The sequence below is a fragment of the Cricetulus griseus genome, chromosome 3, assembly GCF_003668045.3.
Source record: "Cricetulus griseus strain 17A/GY chromosome 3, alternate assembly CriGri-PICRH-1.0, whole genome shotgun sequence".
NCBI classification, from domain to species: domain Eukaryota; kingdom Metazoa; phylum Chordata; class Mammalia; order Rodentia; family Cricetidae; genus Cricetulus; species Cricetulus griseus.
In genome coordinates, this window is record NC_048596.1 from 97101834 (window position 1) to 97118457 (window position 16624).

The 16624-nt window shown below is 43.4% G+C and overlaps 1 protein-coding gene across 2 annotated transcripts in view; it reads right to left on the bottom strand.

The window, feature by feature from the left end:
* Positions 1 to 15775, bottom strand: part of Stim1 (stromal interaction molecule 1) — a 166968-nt gene extending 151193 nt beyond the window's left edge. The window contains exon 1 of one of the 2 annotated variants that reach the window (XM_027407886.2): positions 15003 to 15775. In XM_027407886.2, the coding sequence (XP_027263687.1) occupies positions 15003 to 15141 (139 nt within the window). In that variant the 5' untranslated portion in view covers positions 15142 to 15775. The remainder of the gene's footprint in view (positions 1 to 15002) is intronic. The other variant, XM_027407887.2, reaches the window with a different exon arrangement.
* Between the last annotated feature and the right edge of the window lie 849 nt (positions 15776 to 16624).

Consider the following 16624-nt stretch of genomic DNA (forward strand, 5'->3'; position numbering starts at 1 on the left):
TGTACTCTGGCCACCATCACACACACACACAGTATCTAGCTTATTCCTAATACAGAATAGGTAGCTCAGTTGGTTATACAAAGCCCTGGGCTTGATCCTAATACCAAATAAACAGGGAGTGATGGCACACACCTGTCATCCTAGTACTTGAGAGGTAGAAGCAAGAAGATCAGGAGAACTACACATTGAGTTTGAACTCACCCTGGGCTATATAACAACCTTTATTTTAGAAAATAAAATAATAGGACTGGCTCCTGCTATTATACTGAATACTTCTATTGGACAGTAACTGTCATATATAACACCGTGTCGAATGTTAACTGAAGTAAAGACACTGTATAGTGTATCCAGTCACTATCCTAAGTCTCCTATCTAGAACAACCCAACCAAACTACTACTTTTTGGAAGATACAAACTGAATATAAAACACTCATCAGCTAAACTCCTCACCAAGTAATACTACCCACTCAAATTTTGTAAGTAAAACGGTCGATCTGTCTCTCTCTACAACCCCCAAACTCCTAATTTTAGCTTCTTTCAGGACACTTTTCGTGGTAGAACAAACTAATACCATTAACAGTTGTATTGTTTCTAGTCAAAATGCTACCTTTACTTAAATCCAGACAGCAGTTTCTTTCCCTCCACAGGAGTTATTAAACAAAAATAGAATTCTTATTGGCCCTGGGATCAGATAAAGCTCAATTCAAATGCCAATTTGGTCATCCTGAGAAAATTACCTTAAATTCTCAGAAACACAGTGAACAATGTACACCAGTAAGGGTTGTTATATAGTTGTACAACTTTACAAAGAAGCTCAATAAATCCTAGTTATCATCATCATTCTTATCATTTGGTTTCAGACAGGGTTTCTCTGTGTAGCCCTGGCTATCCTGGAACTCAGACCAGGCAGATCTCGAACTCACAGAGATCCACCTGTCTCTGCCTCCTGAATGCTGAGAGTAAAGACAAGGACCACCTCTGCTCAAGTGAGTTATTTGAGTTGTGTGAATTACATATTTATCTCTTTAGAGATATGAAGTATGAGTTCTAGTGACCTTTGCCCCTGTGAGCAAGTTTCTCAAAAAAAAAAAATATCAATGGAAATTTAATCTTCCAACAACATACAAACACAAAACATAGATTTCTTTCTAACCTAGGGAGATACAAACATGAAAGACATCCATCTTCCCTGGCTGGTATATTTTAGTATGTGGCTCTGAGAACTTGGCAAACATAGGCACATTTGTTTTAACATTCACTGTAGTGATGAGAGTTCTGAGAGCTTCTTGAGAGGCCTGAGATAACCCAGAGAGGCCAAACAAGTACAGAACTACTGAATCACACTTTGAAAATTAGAGACACATGAGATTTGGAAGCCTGCCTGCCAGGGAGATTTCTGGTCATTACCTAGACCAGAGCTCAACACAAGGCAGCCAAGAACTTTGGAAATATGGGTAACAGAGGAAAGGGACAGGTTTATTCTGGTTGGGCCATGCAAACAGCACAATGGGCTGTCTTCTTTTGAAATCTTTCATGAAGTCCAGAGAGGCCCCTCCTTAATGCCTTGAAGGAAAGGTCCAAGGAGTTCTCAGCATCACTGATAACATTTTAAAAGCAATCAACACAGGACTCCTCCATCTCCCTTCTACACAACTACTGCAGCAGTGGGAACCATAAAACCCCACAAACCAGGCTAAGAAAAGCAGCTAAAAGTTCATTTTGTTTATCTGGCTGTCTCATATCCAACCTGAAATAAACCCATATAGACCACAGAACCAAAGATAGAGCAGCAAGACCCAAGGAAGCCTTATCCATAGGGGTCATGTCTTTCTGGGGCCTGGCCTTCCTCCTTTGCTGATGCAGCCACTTGATCAAGGTGGTCATGACTATTCCAAACAAAAACTGCCAACTAGAGACACTGGCAAATGTTCCCCAGAGTGTGACTGAAACTGTCACTAAGCACAGCTTCTTTAGGCACTTAAGAAATAAAAATGGAGTACTAGTCCAGGCAGAAAACTATGCCCATAAAGTCATCAGGACACCAACCATGCAAATTCAACCTCTAATCCCAAGCCATGCTTCCCTAAACCTTTGTAGAAACCAATGTTGATTTATTTTGTGCTCTCACTACCCTCTTACCCAATCCAGGGATTAATTCATTATTATGTATTCATTTGTTTATTCAACAAATATCTATGAAACACATATTCTCTGACCAGCACTGTGACAGACAAAAGGAATAAGCTAGATACTTTTATACACCATGGTCAACAAATCAAACCCTTACCCTCAAAAGACATGGAAATACACAAGCAAGAGAACTTTAAAATTGGCTTTAAAGCCCTCATATACAATAACTCTCTTTGAAGTCCATTTTCCAATCTGAAGGTACTATAACTGAAGTCATCTTATCAGAAAGGTAACAAGCCAATATCAAGTATTTGATTTGTTTTAACAAGTACTAGGCTTCTTCTACCTGCCAGGCCTTGCAGTCTTGCAATACTGTGGCTTCCTCCAGTACTCCTGACAACATGTAACTCTGTCTCTCAATGAAGAAGCATAAGCAAAGTGTGAAGTGCATACACAGTATTGGAGATGGTAAGTGCTACCAGACTTTGACCAGGGATGAGAGGTATGTCATAGCTAGCCCTGAGGACAGAGGACGAAGAAATTAGTTAAGAATAAATGAGATGGAGGAAAACATTCTGGAAGTTAAGAAAATTGGCACAATAAAATAAAAGAGGGAATTGGAGAGACGGCTCGGTAATTAAAAGTACGAAATGCTTTTCCAGAGGACCTGGGTTTAATTCCCAGCACCCACATGACAGCTCACAACTGTCTGTAACTCCTGTTCCAAGGGATCCAACACCCTCACACAGACATGCATGCAGGCAAAATGCCAATGCACATAAAATAAAAATAAATTATTAAAGAAGATGGGCAGTGGTAGTGCACGCCTTTAATCCCAGCATTCAGAAGACAGAGACAGGTGGATCTATGAAAGTTTAAGGTCAGCCTGGTCTACAGAGTGAGTACCAGGACAGCCAGAGCTACACAGTGAAACCCTGTCTTCAAAAGCCAAAAAATAAATAAAGAGAAGCAGTAAATAGCATATTTGGACAGGTGTGGCATACACATTTCATACCAGCACCTGGGAGGAACAGGCAAGCAGATCTCTTTGTGAGTTCGAGGTCATCCTGGTTTATCTCAAAAAAAAAAAAAAACAAATAATAATAATCAAGTGTTTGGCAGGCCAAGATAAAGAAATGTGCCAAGAATGCAATGAAGAGAAGAAAGAAAGTGAATAAAGTGCTCTGGAGTCGGACCCCTGAGTTCAGAAAGCAACAGAGACTATAGCACCTGAACCTTCTATGCTGTCAGCTACCCAGCAGAAAAAAAGTTATACTGCTGCTGGCTCATTTCAGGCTTTTCCTTTTGTATTCTCTCACACAAAACAACCTACTACACTCTGAAAACTAGGACAGAGGTATAGTCTGCCCTAATGACATCTCACTTGCCCTAGCAAGTTGTAGTAACAGGAAAGAAAGAGTTCATTAGATTCCCAGTGCCTACAAAGTCTCACTGAAGTTTTTGGGCCCACAAGAAACCAAAGGCTGAGAGGACCCAAGTACTCACATCATGATGTAGCTTATAAAGCTCCAAAGTTCTCAATTTTTAGGACAAACAAAGGAACCAGAGCAAAGAGAAATGACTGCTTCTTCACTAGGTCTATACAGTTAGTAAAGAAAGGGGCTAGAACTCTAAAACCCCTAATTTTCATGGTGTGGCCAAATCTGATATTTTTGAAAACCAAAACCAATCATCCCAATTTGTTTGGGGATCTATCCAGCTCTACCCCTAATTTCCCAACTGCCCCTCCTCTCAGAAGTCCTTTGTAAAATTAGTTTTCCCTACCACTCTTTATTTCTTCTCTTCCTCCCAATTCTAGGAATCAAACCCAGGGCCTCTATAGTCTAAATATCCCAGATACTTTTAACCATTTTCTTCTGGGGAATTGTAATTATAAGAGCCTCGCCTCTTTAAAATGCTACATACATGGACTGTCCAAATAGCTCAGCCAGTACACACGTTAAGAAATGTCTGGCAACCTAAGTTCAACCCCTGGAATCCACATGTCTTAGTTTGCTTTCTATTGCTATGAAATAACACCATGACCAAAGCAACTTTGGGGAGGGATGAGTTTAGTTGGCTTACAGGTTAGAGTCCATCATGGAAAAGCCAAGGCATGTACTGAAGCAAAAATCATGAAATAAAGAGGTTTACTGGCTTGTTCCATATGGGTTGCTCACTCAACCTGCTTTCTTCTACATCTCAGAACCACTAGCTCAAGGATGGCATCTCCTACAGTGATCTGGGCCCTCCCACAGCCATAAAATTCATCACTTATCTATAGCAATCTGATAGAGGTATTTTCTCAGTTAAGGTTCCCCTTCCCATGTGACTCTAGCTTGTGTCAAGTTGACAAAAAACTAACAAAGACACCACTAAAGAATTTATTATTGGGGCCTGGAGAGATGGCTCAGCGATTAAGAGCACTGACTATTCTTCCAGAGGTCCTGAGTTCAATTCCCAGCAACCACATGGTGGCTCACAACCACCTTGAATGAGATCTGAATGCAGGCAGAAGACTGTATATATAATAAATAAATAAATAATAAATAATAAATAAAATCTTTTAAAAAAAGAATTTATTATTGTAAGTTTTCCTCTAATCTCTACACATGCACTATCCTCCAACACATACATCATGCTCACACACAATGATGATTTAATTAATACTTCTTCCAAGTAAAATGAGTTTGTTGGTCCCAAACTGACCTGGAGTTGAATATTTTTTTATTTTATTAATGGTGTGTGTGTGTGTGTGTGTGTGTGTGTGTGTGTGTGTGTGTGTGTGTGATGCATGTGGAGGTCAGAAGACAACTTTAAAGAGTTGGTTCTCTCCTTCATTGTGAGTTCCAGGGACTGAACTCAGGCTGGTGTGGTAAGACCTTACACCCACTGAACCATCTCATCCACCTTTTATTTTACTTTTTCAAAACTAATACAAGACTTATTTGCCAAGGATCTGTAGTGAATATGAAAATCTTAAAGAATGAACTTTCAAATAAGTGGTTCTTTTTTGTTTGTTTGTTTGTTTGTTTGTTTGTTTTCTAGGGGGGTTGTTTTGTTTTTTGGTTTTTTGAGACAGGGTTTCTCTGTGTAGCCCTGGCTGTCCTGGAACTCACTCTATAGACTAGGGTAGTCTCAAACTCACAGAGAACTGCCTGTCTCTGCATCTGAATGCTGGGATTAAAGGTGTGTACTGCCACCACCCATCATGAAGCTTATTTCTTTAGCAACCCACTCCAAGGAAAATAATTTTTAACTTTCAAGTACCTAGCAAACTACAGTAGAATCCAAACTACTTAACAAAATCCAATTCAAATCCACAAACTTTAAAATATGTATGGTATGCCATATACCAAGCCTTGTTGTACTAAGAACTGTAATTGTCTCATTTATCCCAAGCTAGCTTCAAATTCCTTATATTAGCCAAGGGTATCCTTGAATTTCTGATCCTCCCGTCTGTACTCCTTGAGTTGCAGGAGTACAGATATGAGCCACCATGCCCAGTTTATGCAGTACTGGACACTGAAACCCAAAGCCTCGTGCATGCTAGGCAACCACTCTAAACAACTGAGCTGATTCCCAACACAGCTTTGTAATGAGTGGCTCTATGTACTATTCAAACTCCTTGGTCAATATAAAAAGAAGCTATAAAAGCTATAAAAAAAAGCTACAGCAGACAGAGGTTCTGAGGACCAGATGAATGAGTGGTATTTGCTCACTTCGGAGCACACCAATGAGTTTTGGTTAAAAACAGCGTGGGTCCAGATTCCCAGTTATTATTCTGAGACTGTCCTTTATAGCTATATAGTCTAGAAGGCAAATTCTCAGCCACAAATGCTTCTTGGAGATGGCAAAAATGGGATAAATAAAAGATTAAAGAGAACCATGTGTCAATGATGGAACAAATCTTTAATTATAGCACTTGGGAGACAGAGGCAGGCAGATCTCTGTGAGTTTGAGGCCAGCCTGATCTACAGAATAAGTTCCAGGACAGCCAGGGCTTCACAGAGAAACCCTGTCTCAAAAAACAAAACAAAAAGATTAAAGAGAGATCTGAACTTAGATAAAGGTAATACAGAGTGCCCTGAGTACTACCTCCAAAGGTTGAGGAAAGGCTCAAAACATGAGACATTTGAAAGGGGGAAAAATAATAAGATCTCATTCAAACAGTCTCTGATTACCAGCTTTTCCAACAAACTTCAATATTGCATTGGTAGGCTCAAGACAAAAAAGTACAACCACTCCTATCTTCCTTCACAAAGATCCCAGGGAAGAAAATATATATGCAAAGTACTAGCTGGGTAGTGGTGGCACATGCCTTTAATCCCAGCACTTGAGAGGCAGAGGCAGGAGGATCTCTGTGAGTCTGAGGACAGCCTGGTCTACAAAATGAGTTCCAGGACAGGCTCCAAAGCTACACAGAAAAACCTGTCTCAAAAAAGAAAAAAAAAAAAAAAAGTACTACGTTTATATCAGAAAGTCATACAAAGTGTCCTTGACTTAATAAAGGAAACTCTATATTGTTATTAGTTTCTTATGTGCATATGGTCATTTCATATTTTGTTATTTTAGCATTTCACCAGTTTTTATAAACTAACAAAAAACAAAGCCATAGTAAGCTAAGTTTGATATCTTTTTTTCCTCCCCAAGAACCTGACAGCCAGAGCTGCTGGGCTTTCTGAGAATCATTTCCCACAGATAGCCATGAACCACAAAGTGTTCATGAAGCCACCCTGCAATGTGACTAAAAGGCCACCCATCAGGAAACCAAAGGCCCCACAGAGAACTTAGAGCCCAAGTTCTGTGAAGACCTAGAAAACCACTCCCTTCAATGAGGCATCATTCCTTCTGGACAAACAGTAGAAATTTGTTAGGGAGTTTTGCTATTTGTTCTGGGGTTTTGGAGATAGGGGTAGCAGTCTGTAACCCAGGCTGGCCTTGAACTCGTGGCAATCATCTTTTTTTTTTTTTTTTTTTTTGGTTTTTCGAGACAGGGTTTCCTGTGGCTTTGGAGGCTGCCCTGGAACTAGCTCTTGTAGACCAGGCTTGTCTTGAACTCACAGAGATCTGCCTGCCTTTGCCTCCCAAGTGCTGGGATTAAAGGCCGTGGCAATCATCTTGCCTCAGCCTCCAAAGTTGTGATAGACATGATCCACCATGTTTGGCAAGGAACAAAACTTCAATTTGCTTTGTTTTGTTTGGGTTTGGTTTCGGTTTGGGTGAGACAGTCTCATGTAGCCCAAAGCTGACCCTCAATTCTCTACCTAACTTAGAATGGTCATTAAACTTCTGATTCTATTGAACTGCTTTACTTTGTTTTGTTTTTGACACAGGGTCTTACTACATAGCCATGGCTGGCAGAGAACTCACTTTGAAAACAAGTTTTTTAAGATTTATTTTTAACTCTGTGTGTCTGTGTGTGTGCACACACTCATAAACCCACTTGCACATGTGCATGTGTGTGTAGAGATGAGTATGAGTTAGCCAGAAGCATTGGATCCCCTCAACTTGGAATTATAGGCAGTTGTGAGCCACCTGAAGTGGGTGCTGGAAAGTAAACTCTAGTCCTCTAAAAATGCAGCACATACAATCTCTCTAGCCCTTGGCCTCAAACTTTTTTTATTTTTTTTGTTTGTTTGTTTTTTGAGATAGGGTTTCTCTGTGTCTCTTTGGAGCCTGTCCTGAAACTTGCTCTGTAGACCAGGCTGGCTTTGAACTCACAGAGATCCATCTGCCTATGCCTCCTGAGTGTTGGGATTAAAGGAGTGTACCACCACTGCCCAGCTGGTTGGCCTCAAACTTAATGGCGGATGTCCTTCTGTATGCTGTGAATATAGTTTTCTCTTATTGATTGATGAATAAAGCTGTTTCAGCCAATGGACAGGCAGGATATAGCCAGGCAGGAAGTATAGGCAGGACTACCAGACTAGGAGGAAGATTCTGGGGAGAGGACACAGAGAGGAGACACGAGAGATGTCATGTAGCCGCTGAAAGAGTAACAGGTCTGGGCATTCTCCGGTAAGTCAAGACCACGTGCAAATACTTATATTAATAGAAATGGGTTAATAATTAAGAGAGAGCTAGCCAATAAGAAGCCTGAGCCATCAGCCAAACAGTTTCTAATTAATATAAGCCTCGGTGTGTTTATTTGGGACTGAAGGCAGCGGGACCAGGTGGGACACGAAACTCCGTCTACACAAACTTTTGATGATCATCCTGCCTCTGTCTCTAAAATGCCAGGTATTATAGGCATGCATCATCATACCCAACCTACATCATCATTTTCAATATTCTCTTACTGCAAATTAGTATTTCTTTCAAATATATGGTTATATGCAATAAAAATGCAATGAACTACAATATTAACAGTACCTATTGTTTTTTTTGTCACCAACCAAAATCATAGCTATTCTCACATAATTACATTATTATAGAAATCTTAAAATAGTACTTACATTCATCATTACTTTAAATTTATGGTAATTATGAGGACCAGCAATAGGTCACACATAACTGAATTTTTCTTATCTTCAGTTGCTCACATGAAGCAGTTAGCCAGCAATAAGGCACCTATCTAGTTACCCAACCACCCAACAGTGACATTCCATATGTTCACATTGGTCACTCAGATTTCCACAAAACCCTCTTTCCTTCAGCTCTCTCCTTAACCTACTGTAGTCTATACAGATCTTTCTTCCTTTGCCTACACAGTCTATACTGTTAGAATCTGATTAAGTCTGTGTGTTATATTGTACTTAATATTACCTAAATAAACCCAGGCATGGTGGCACAAACACACCTGTAACCCAAACACTTGGGAGATAGAGGCTGGAAAATCAGCGCAAAGTTATACTCAGTGACACAAAAAGCTCAAGGCCAGCCTGGGCTACATGAGACTCTACCTAAAAAAAAAAAAAAGAATAGGCTCAGGCTCATTGGGTAGTTCCTTCTATAGTACAAGCAAGCAGTAAACAGTCATTATTCTGACTTACTAGTCTGGATCTTTGGCTCAAATGTCCTGGTCTAGTTTCTCAACCAATAACCTACTATGAAACATATAGTTAATGCCTTTAAGTATCAGTTTCATCATATATAAAAACAAGTAGGTTGAACTTGTTTCCATCTCTTAACTTTTAAATTAAGCAGCCACTTTTTATCTCCCCAAGATCTGAGAAAAACTATGAGGGAAACTGTAAAGCCTCCCCCAGCTCTCCCAGGCAAGGTTAGTCACTTGGTCCCCTGGACTTCCCACAGCTTTCTGTATGAATGTATGCATGCATGCACACACACACACACACACACACACACACACACACACACACACACACACACACACTACTGTGACTTTTACAAGATAACTTTCTAGCTAAGTTAGTGCTAAGGAAAAGAATTCTGAATTCAAACACTGGTTCTCTTTACCGTCGGTGTTACACTGGGAAAGTTATTTAACCTCTCTCATTTAATTTCCTGCCCTATAAAACAAGAATAACATCTACCACAGAAGCTGGTTACAATAATTAAATGGAATAAAAGTTTATAATGATTGAGGAGTGGCAAATGAGTCCAATCCTAGCACTTGGGGGGTTGAGGCAGGCAGATCTCTTTTAAGTTCAAGGCCAACCATGTCTACATGGCAAGTTCTAGGCCAGCCACAGCTGCAGGGTGATTGCTATCAATATTGTGGATGTTACTGTTTCACTCTGTCCTGCTAGACACTAGGTTCCAGCTTTAACTATGTCTCTAGTCCCTTCTTATTTCCCTGAGCACCCTATTTGCATTTTCCTCCATTCCACTTTTCACAAGACAGTGTTTATTTGTGTGCTTATTAACTGTCTCCCCAACAAGAATAAAACTTCCATGAAAGACGACAACTCTTTCATTCATCCTTAAATCCCCACAGAAGGTATACACAGTAACTGACCCAGAGCAGTCATTCAAACACTTGTTGAATAAATACCGTATGAGCTGGCACTGTTCAATGTTTGCTGAATCAATTAACCTAGCTAAAGGTGATTGTCAGAGCTGAGGCCTGGAAGTAAATACATCCTGGCTGCCCCAGGATAGCCGTCCGTGTCCCTCCTGCCAGCCCAGGGTATTAGTTTCAACCAAGCCCCACCCACCTGCTCTTAGCTCCAGCCTAGTTCCAGGAGCCACCCTCAGCTAAAATTAGCATAGCTACCAAGATGGCCAGGCCATTTATAGCCTTGGAGGCAGCAGCAACTAATTGGGTGGGCTGGCTGGACTCAGACCTGCCACTCCAAAGAGGCTGATTGAAAAGAGAGCCTGCACTCTGCATAGGTGCCTATCCTCCAGGACCTTATTCCAGTGAAACCAGTTTCTGATTAAAGACCCTCAAAACCACCTGTAATGGCAGCCAAACTCCAGAGTCAACCTGAGGTCTCTCACACAACACACATTCTATTGAACATCTTAGTTTCTGAAAGCAATACCCTAGAGTCTAGAGGTTCCTGGTATTCATTTTGAGCCAGCTTCAAAAATGTAGGCACTAGAATAACACAGCAATAGACAGATCTTTCCTGAGAAAATGATTTAGTACAGCTAGGTCTTCCGGTATTTTAAAAAGCAAAAAGTGAGCCGGGCGTTGGTGGTTCACGCCTTTAATCCCAGCACTCGGGAGGCAGAGGCAGGCGGATCTCTGTGAGTTCGAGACCAGCCTGGTCTACAAGAGCTAGTTCCAGGACAGCCTCCAAAGCCACAGAGAAACCCTGTCTCCAAAAACCAAAAAAAAAAAAAAAAAGCAAAAAGTGACAGGGATGTTCTCTCCACTGCCCAATGAGAGCACTATAAGCTCAGCATTCAGAAGTTTTGTTGGTCTGGTTGGTGGGTGGATTGGTTTGGTTTCAGTGTTGAATGAATATCAAACCCAGAATATCATGTGTACTAGAAAAGCACTCTATCAACTAAGTTACCAATAACCTCAGCCCCCATGTTCAGAGTTTTGTTGAGTTTTGGATTTTTATAGATTTGTTTATTTTTATTTTATGTGTGTGTTTTACCTGCATTATTTATGCACACCAACTGTATGCTGGGTGCCTTCAAGGGTCATAAAGAGGTTAGCAGAGCCCTGGAACAGGAATTAAGGATGATTGTGAGCAACCATGTGAGCATTAAAAACAGAACCAGATTCTCTACAGGAGCAGCAAGTATTCTCAGCAGCTGGGTCATCTCTTTTACCCCTGGTCAGGGTTTTATGTGTTGGGGTTTTGTTTTGTTTTGGCTTATTTTAGTTTTGTTTTTTGAGACAGGATTTCTCTGTGTAACAGCTCTAGCTGTCCTGGAACCCACTCTGTAGAGCAGGCTGGTCTCGAACTCACAGAGATCCACCTGTCTCTCCCTCCCAAGTGCTAGGATTAAGGCAAACCACCACTGCCCAACTGGGTTTGTTTGGTATAGATGGGGAAGTCATTGAGTATTTCTTTCTTTTTAAGTTTTTTTTTTTTTAATTATGTATTCAATGTTCTGCCTGCATGTATGCCTGCATGCCAGAAGAGGGCACCAGATCTCATTATAGATGGTTGTGAGCCACCATATGGTTGCTGGGAATTGAACTCAGGACCTCTGGAAGAGCAGTCAATGCTCTTAACCTCTGAGCCATCTCTCTAGCCCAAGTATTTCTTTCTTTAAGTGGTGCCAGAAATGGAACCCAAGACCTTTCATACACTAACCAAGCACTCTACCACTAAGCTATAGTGCACTAAACTTTTTTTTTTTTTTTTTTTTTTGAGGCAGTCTTCTCTATATATTCCTATCAGCCTGGAACTCACTGTGTAAACCAGGCTGGCCTAGAACTCACAGAAATTTACCTGCCTCTACCTCTGCCACTTGAGTGCTGGAACTAAAGGCATGTTCCACCATACCTGGACCCTATAAAGACTTTAACAAACCCTTAGAATCAAATTTTATGACTGACTAAAAAGAAATGGACTGCATATACATCCAAAATGGGGTAGGGTTGAATTCTTTCATCAACGCTCTCCAGAAGAAAAAAAAAGCACCCCCCTTTTCTTGGACCTCAGATACAGAATCACCAGGGCCTGCCTAATCGCCAGAAAGAAAGCAACATTCTCTAGGCCCCACCTAGTACTTTTTTAACAGGATAGAACCTGAGAAGATGGAAGAAGTCCAGGACTTATGCATCAGAACACCTACTTCAAATACCAAGCAAAGAACCTAGTGTCTGTCTGTCTCTCTGTCTTAATTTGTGTGTTTGTGTGTGTGTGTGTGGCATGCGCACGTGTATGTATGATGTGCATTTGAGGGCACATGTGCCATGATGCACATATGGAAGTCAGAAGACAACTTCGTGGAGTCAGTTCTTTCTTTGCACCTTTACCTGGGTCCCAGGGATTGAGCTTAGGTCACCAGATATGCACAGCCAGAGCCTTTACTTGCTGAGCTTTCTTGATAGCCCAAGGCATTTATTCACATGTTAAAATGAGGATTATTACCCTTCCCTGTATTTTAATAGGGCTATTGTGAATGTAACTGTAAAATACAAGCTGTACACAGCACATAAATTTACCAGTTATGTTGAATCTCTGGCTGAGAAAAGTGGTAGCTAGCCAGGCTTGGTGTTCTGTGCCCTGTAGTGCAGTACTTAAATTGTGGAGGCAGGAATATCAACAGTTCAAGACCTGCTTCAGCTACATTTTTAAGTTGAAGGCCAACCTAGGCTACTGAAAACCCTATCTCAAAAGAAGAAGAGGGAGAGGGAGGGGAGGTGATAGCTTTAACAAGTAAAAGTCCTGTGTTCTGTGGACATATGTGGACATATAGGGGTTGTAAAGGCTTCAAGAATGCTTGGCCAAGCTGGGCGGTGGTGGCCCACACCTTTAACCCCAGTACTTGGAAGGCAGAAGCAGGTGGATCTCCGTGAGTTTGAGGCCAGCCTGGTCTACAGAACTAGTTCCAGGACAGTTAGGACTGTTACAAAGAGAAACCCTATCTGAAAAAAAAAAAAAAAGAGTCCCTGGCTATATAGACAGTTTCTCCCCCAAACCCTTTTGAAGAGCTCAGGCTAATGACACTTCTTTGAAAAAATAAGTCCCTGCCTGAGCCAAAGTTCTATAGTCACCCAAGGAGACGAGATAACAAAACAATACTGGTAGAAGACTCTCATTCCCACAAAAACCTTAGGAATCCCCAACACCCAGAGGCTCTGAGACCTTCCTCTCTGGAAAATAATTACTATAACAACAGAAGCCAATTCCTGAACTAAGAGGAAATAAAGATGAAAAGAGAGGCCTTTATAATATAATCTGAAAAGCCAGTCATCTAAAATATGATGTATAAGGAATGTCTCCATAATTCAAGTCATGAGATATTCCTGAGGAATGCTAGAATGCTTCTCTATCTTATGCAACACACACACACACACACACACACACTCTCTCTCTCTCTCTCTCTCTCTCTCTCTCTCTCTCTCTCTCTCTCTAAAAGTCAACTTCCTAAAGGCTAGCTCATGCCTGAATCTCAAAGCTGCATCCTTCTAGCTTAAAACTAAAGTACAGAACATCTCTCAAAAAGGTTCATTTTATGCCATACTTGCATATTCTGAAGTGAAAACAAAAGAATAAATTATCAATTAGAAGAAACAAGGATGTCTGTCACTGGGAGAGCAGAAATGCTACTCATGGTTACTTCACAATTCACCCAATCTTTCCCTTCACAGCCCAGTGAAGAACATTTAAACTAAGTTTCAGAGGCCTGGGAAACTTCCTATGGAGAGGAAGGACTCGTTTGCAGGAATGATCGATCTATCCTAAAAGCAACAGCCCAAATTCTATCCTTATACATAGGACAGCCCTGGCCTCATATGAAAACATGCCCTTGAAGCATCTAAAATTATACCCAACTCTGTCAAGAAAGCTAAAAGAGCACAACCCAAGAAAAAATCTACCACTAATGCAATCCATGAAACTCTTCACCCACCATGATTTATACTTTTCCTACTTCTATCAGCAGATACCCACTGAGACATCCCCTCACTTAAGCTTGCCTATCTTCAAACACCCCAGCTATTCCTCTACCCCCAAGCCTTCAAGTCACAGTTTTTTGGTAGATCGAAGTAACAGGTGAGAAATAAAAAAAGAGAACTGATGTACTTCTAAGCTATATGTAAAAATGATTCCTTTCTACTGCAAGAGCATATTCCACAGCTACTGTTGCCGAACAAGGCTCCACAAGTATGCAGGAAAAATAAGGTCAGGTCAAAAATACTAACATGGAATCCTCACTCTCATCATCCAGACGAAACAGAGTAAGTCAACAAGTGGTCCCAGGATTTTTTATTACGAAGTCAAGAAAGGGCCATTTAACTCCCTAGTGGTAAACAGGGTTCCAGCTAAGGACTTGTTTTGATATTCTACATTGGCAAAACCAAAAGACAAATTACCTGAGGGAAAGGAGGGACTAGGATTCTCACAGTGGTTAGAACAGAAAAGCACAACTGAACACCTGGCTATACTTTAACAGCCAACCCAGCCCAGATCTTCCCGGCCCATCCCAAGTGGCCAATCCACCACCACCGCCCACCCCCTCAAGTGATGAAACTGTCTAAAAGCAATTTTAACACCTGGGAAGGCCACTCTTCCCGACAAGAAGTCCTGAATGGAGACTTAACCTTGCTGATCTGAAAAAGTCGAAGTGCCCCAAAGGTTTCTCACTACCACCAAAACATCCAGAAGAAAGTTGTCCAAGGGAAATAGTAACATTGGGCATGGCTGCTACACAGAAAGAACTTCTTGGACTACTGAGAGTACACAGTACTATGTGTGTATCCTCCACCAACCTCCCATGTGCGGAGATTCTATTTGCCCACTTCGGGCCACTCAGTTGTGAGGCCTTACCTGCTTCAGTGGACTCCTCTGAAGTCGTCCCAGAGCCGGCTCCTGTATTCTTTTCGCTGTGACTATGGCTAAGGCTCTGGCCCTGATGCAGGAGGAGCCCCCAAAGAAGCCACAGGGCAAGACGGGCGCACACATCCATGACTGTAAGTCTCAGTCAACATGCGCTTGATGTAGACACCTTTGGGGATCCCAGAAGCAGATCCCAGAAGCAAATCCCAGAGTCGGGGAATGCAGCCGATGATTCCCAGGCAAGATGCCCTCGCGGCACCACAGCTGTCCAGCCACCTGCGGGCTTGCCTCCTCCAACAGCCGAAGGTCAAGTGCTCCAAGTTTGGGCGCAGAAGGACCGGACCCTCCGGTCCAACAGTGGGTCCGCCGGGGCTTCGGCGGCCTGAGCTCTAGCTGCTTCCGGAGAGTTTGGGCAGGGTGGCTGTGGGGCCGCTGTCAGCTCCGCAGCCTGCTGCACCCCTGCGGGAGGAGGCGGGCAGGATCTCCCGCCCGCACTGAGGTGGGGGAGGGAAAGAAGGGAGGAGAGAAGGGGGGCACCTGACCTCGCCCCGCGGACCAGCGGTGAGCGACAGCAGCTAGGACTTCAACGTGCGACCTGCAGGCCCCAGAGGACACCGAGGTCTCCGGGATCCTAAGACTCCTAGGCCGAGGTCAGCACCCACGCCCGGTAGTGTACCTCTGCGGCTCCTGGTGCCCCTGTGCAGCAGGCGGACGCGCACGGGCCAGGCCCGGGACAGCGGCTCCCGGGAGGGCGGGAGGGCGGCGCGGGGCGGGCCCGAGGTGGGCGGAGGCGTGCTCTACCGCCGGCCCGCCCCGCGCCGCCCGGCCCCCAGCGAAGCCTGGGCCCGCCCCAGAGCCGCCTTATCCCGGAATAACCTGTTGGAGACGGCAGGCCGGAGCCCACCGCAATCGGCGGGGTCTCCCGGAGACCCGGCCTGCGCTGGTTGTCGTCAGGTCCGCGGCCCCGCACCAAGGATGGGACCTCGGCCTCTGCCGTACGCACCCCAGCCTCCCGCTCTAACGCCCGCCAGCGGGCGAGCCTCTGGCACGCAGTTGCTCAGGTAACTCAGGCCTGCGACGGAGGTGACAGCTACTGCCCTGCCCGGATCTCTGGGCCGCGGCGCTGCTCCCCAGGCTCCACTGTAAAGCCAGGTTGAACAGAAACCCCGGCACTACGATAACCGACCGGGAGCCGCCTGAGGTGACTACATCCCGGCTAGGTTTGCCCCGGGGGCGCTCTCCCAGCCCCCAACTCCCGACTCCCGGACTCCGCCCTTTCGACGCGCCTCGCAACCAATCGGCTTCCGCCTTTCTGCGGCTCAGGAACCCGCGCGTCCTGTCTCCCGTACGCAGCGGTTCCTGGTGGCCACATCTAAGTACTGCAAGCAGCACTAGGTCCTAGGTGACCATGACCCTTTGTAGAGGGTTACTGAAGAAAAGCCCCTAGCCAAGTCCACTGGAGCTACAAGTGTTTACAGAAGAAATTGTTCTGAAAAGCAAAATGAAATGCCCATCCTACTGTAGGTATTATTTCACTTGTACGAAGCCTTCCTAACTCTCTGATCTATGTTAGATGCACTTGCGTAGCTCTTGCAACCCATTTTCCTACCCGC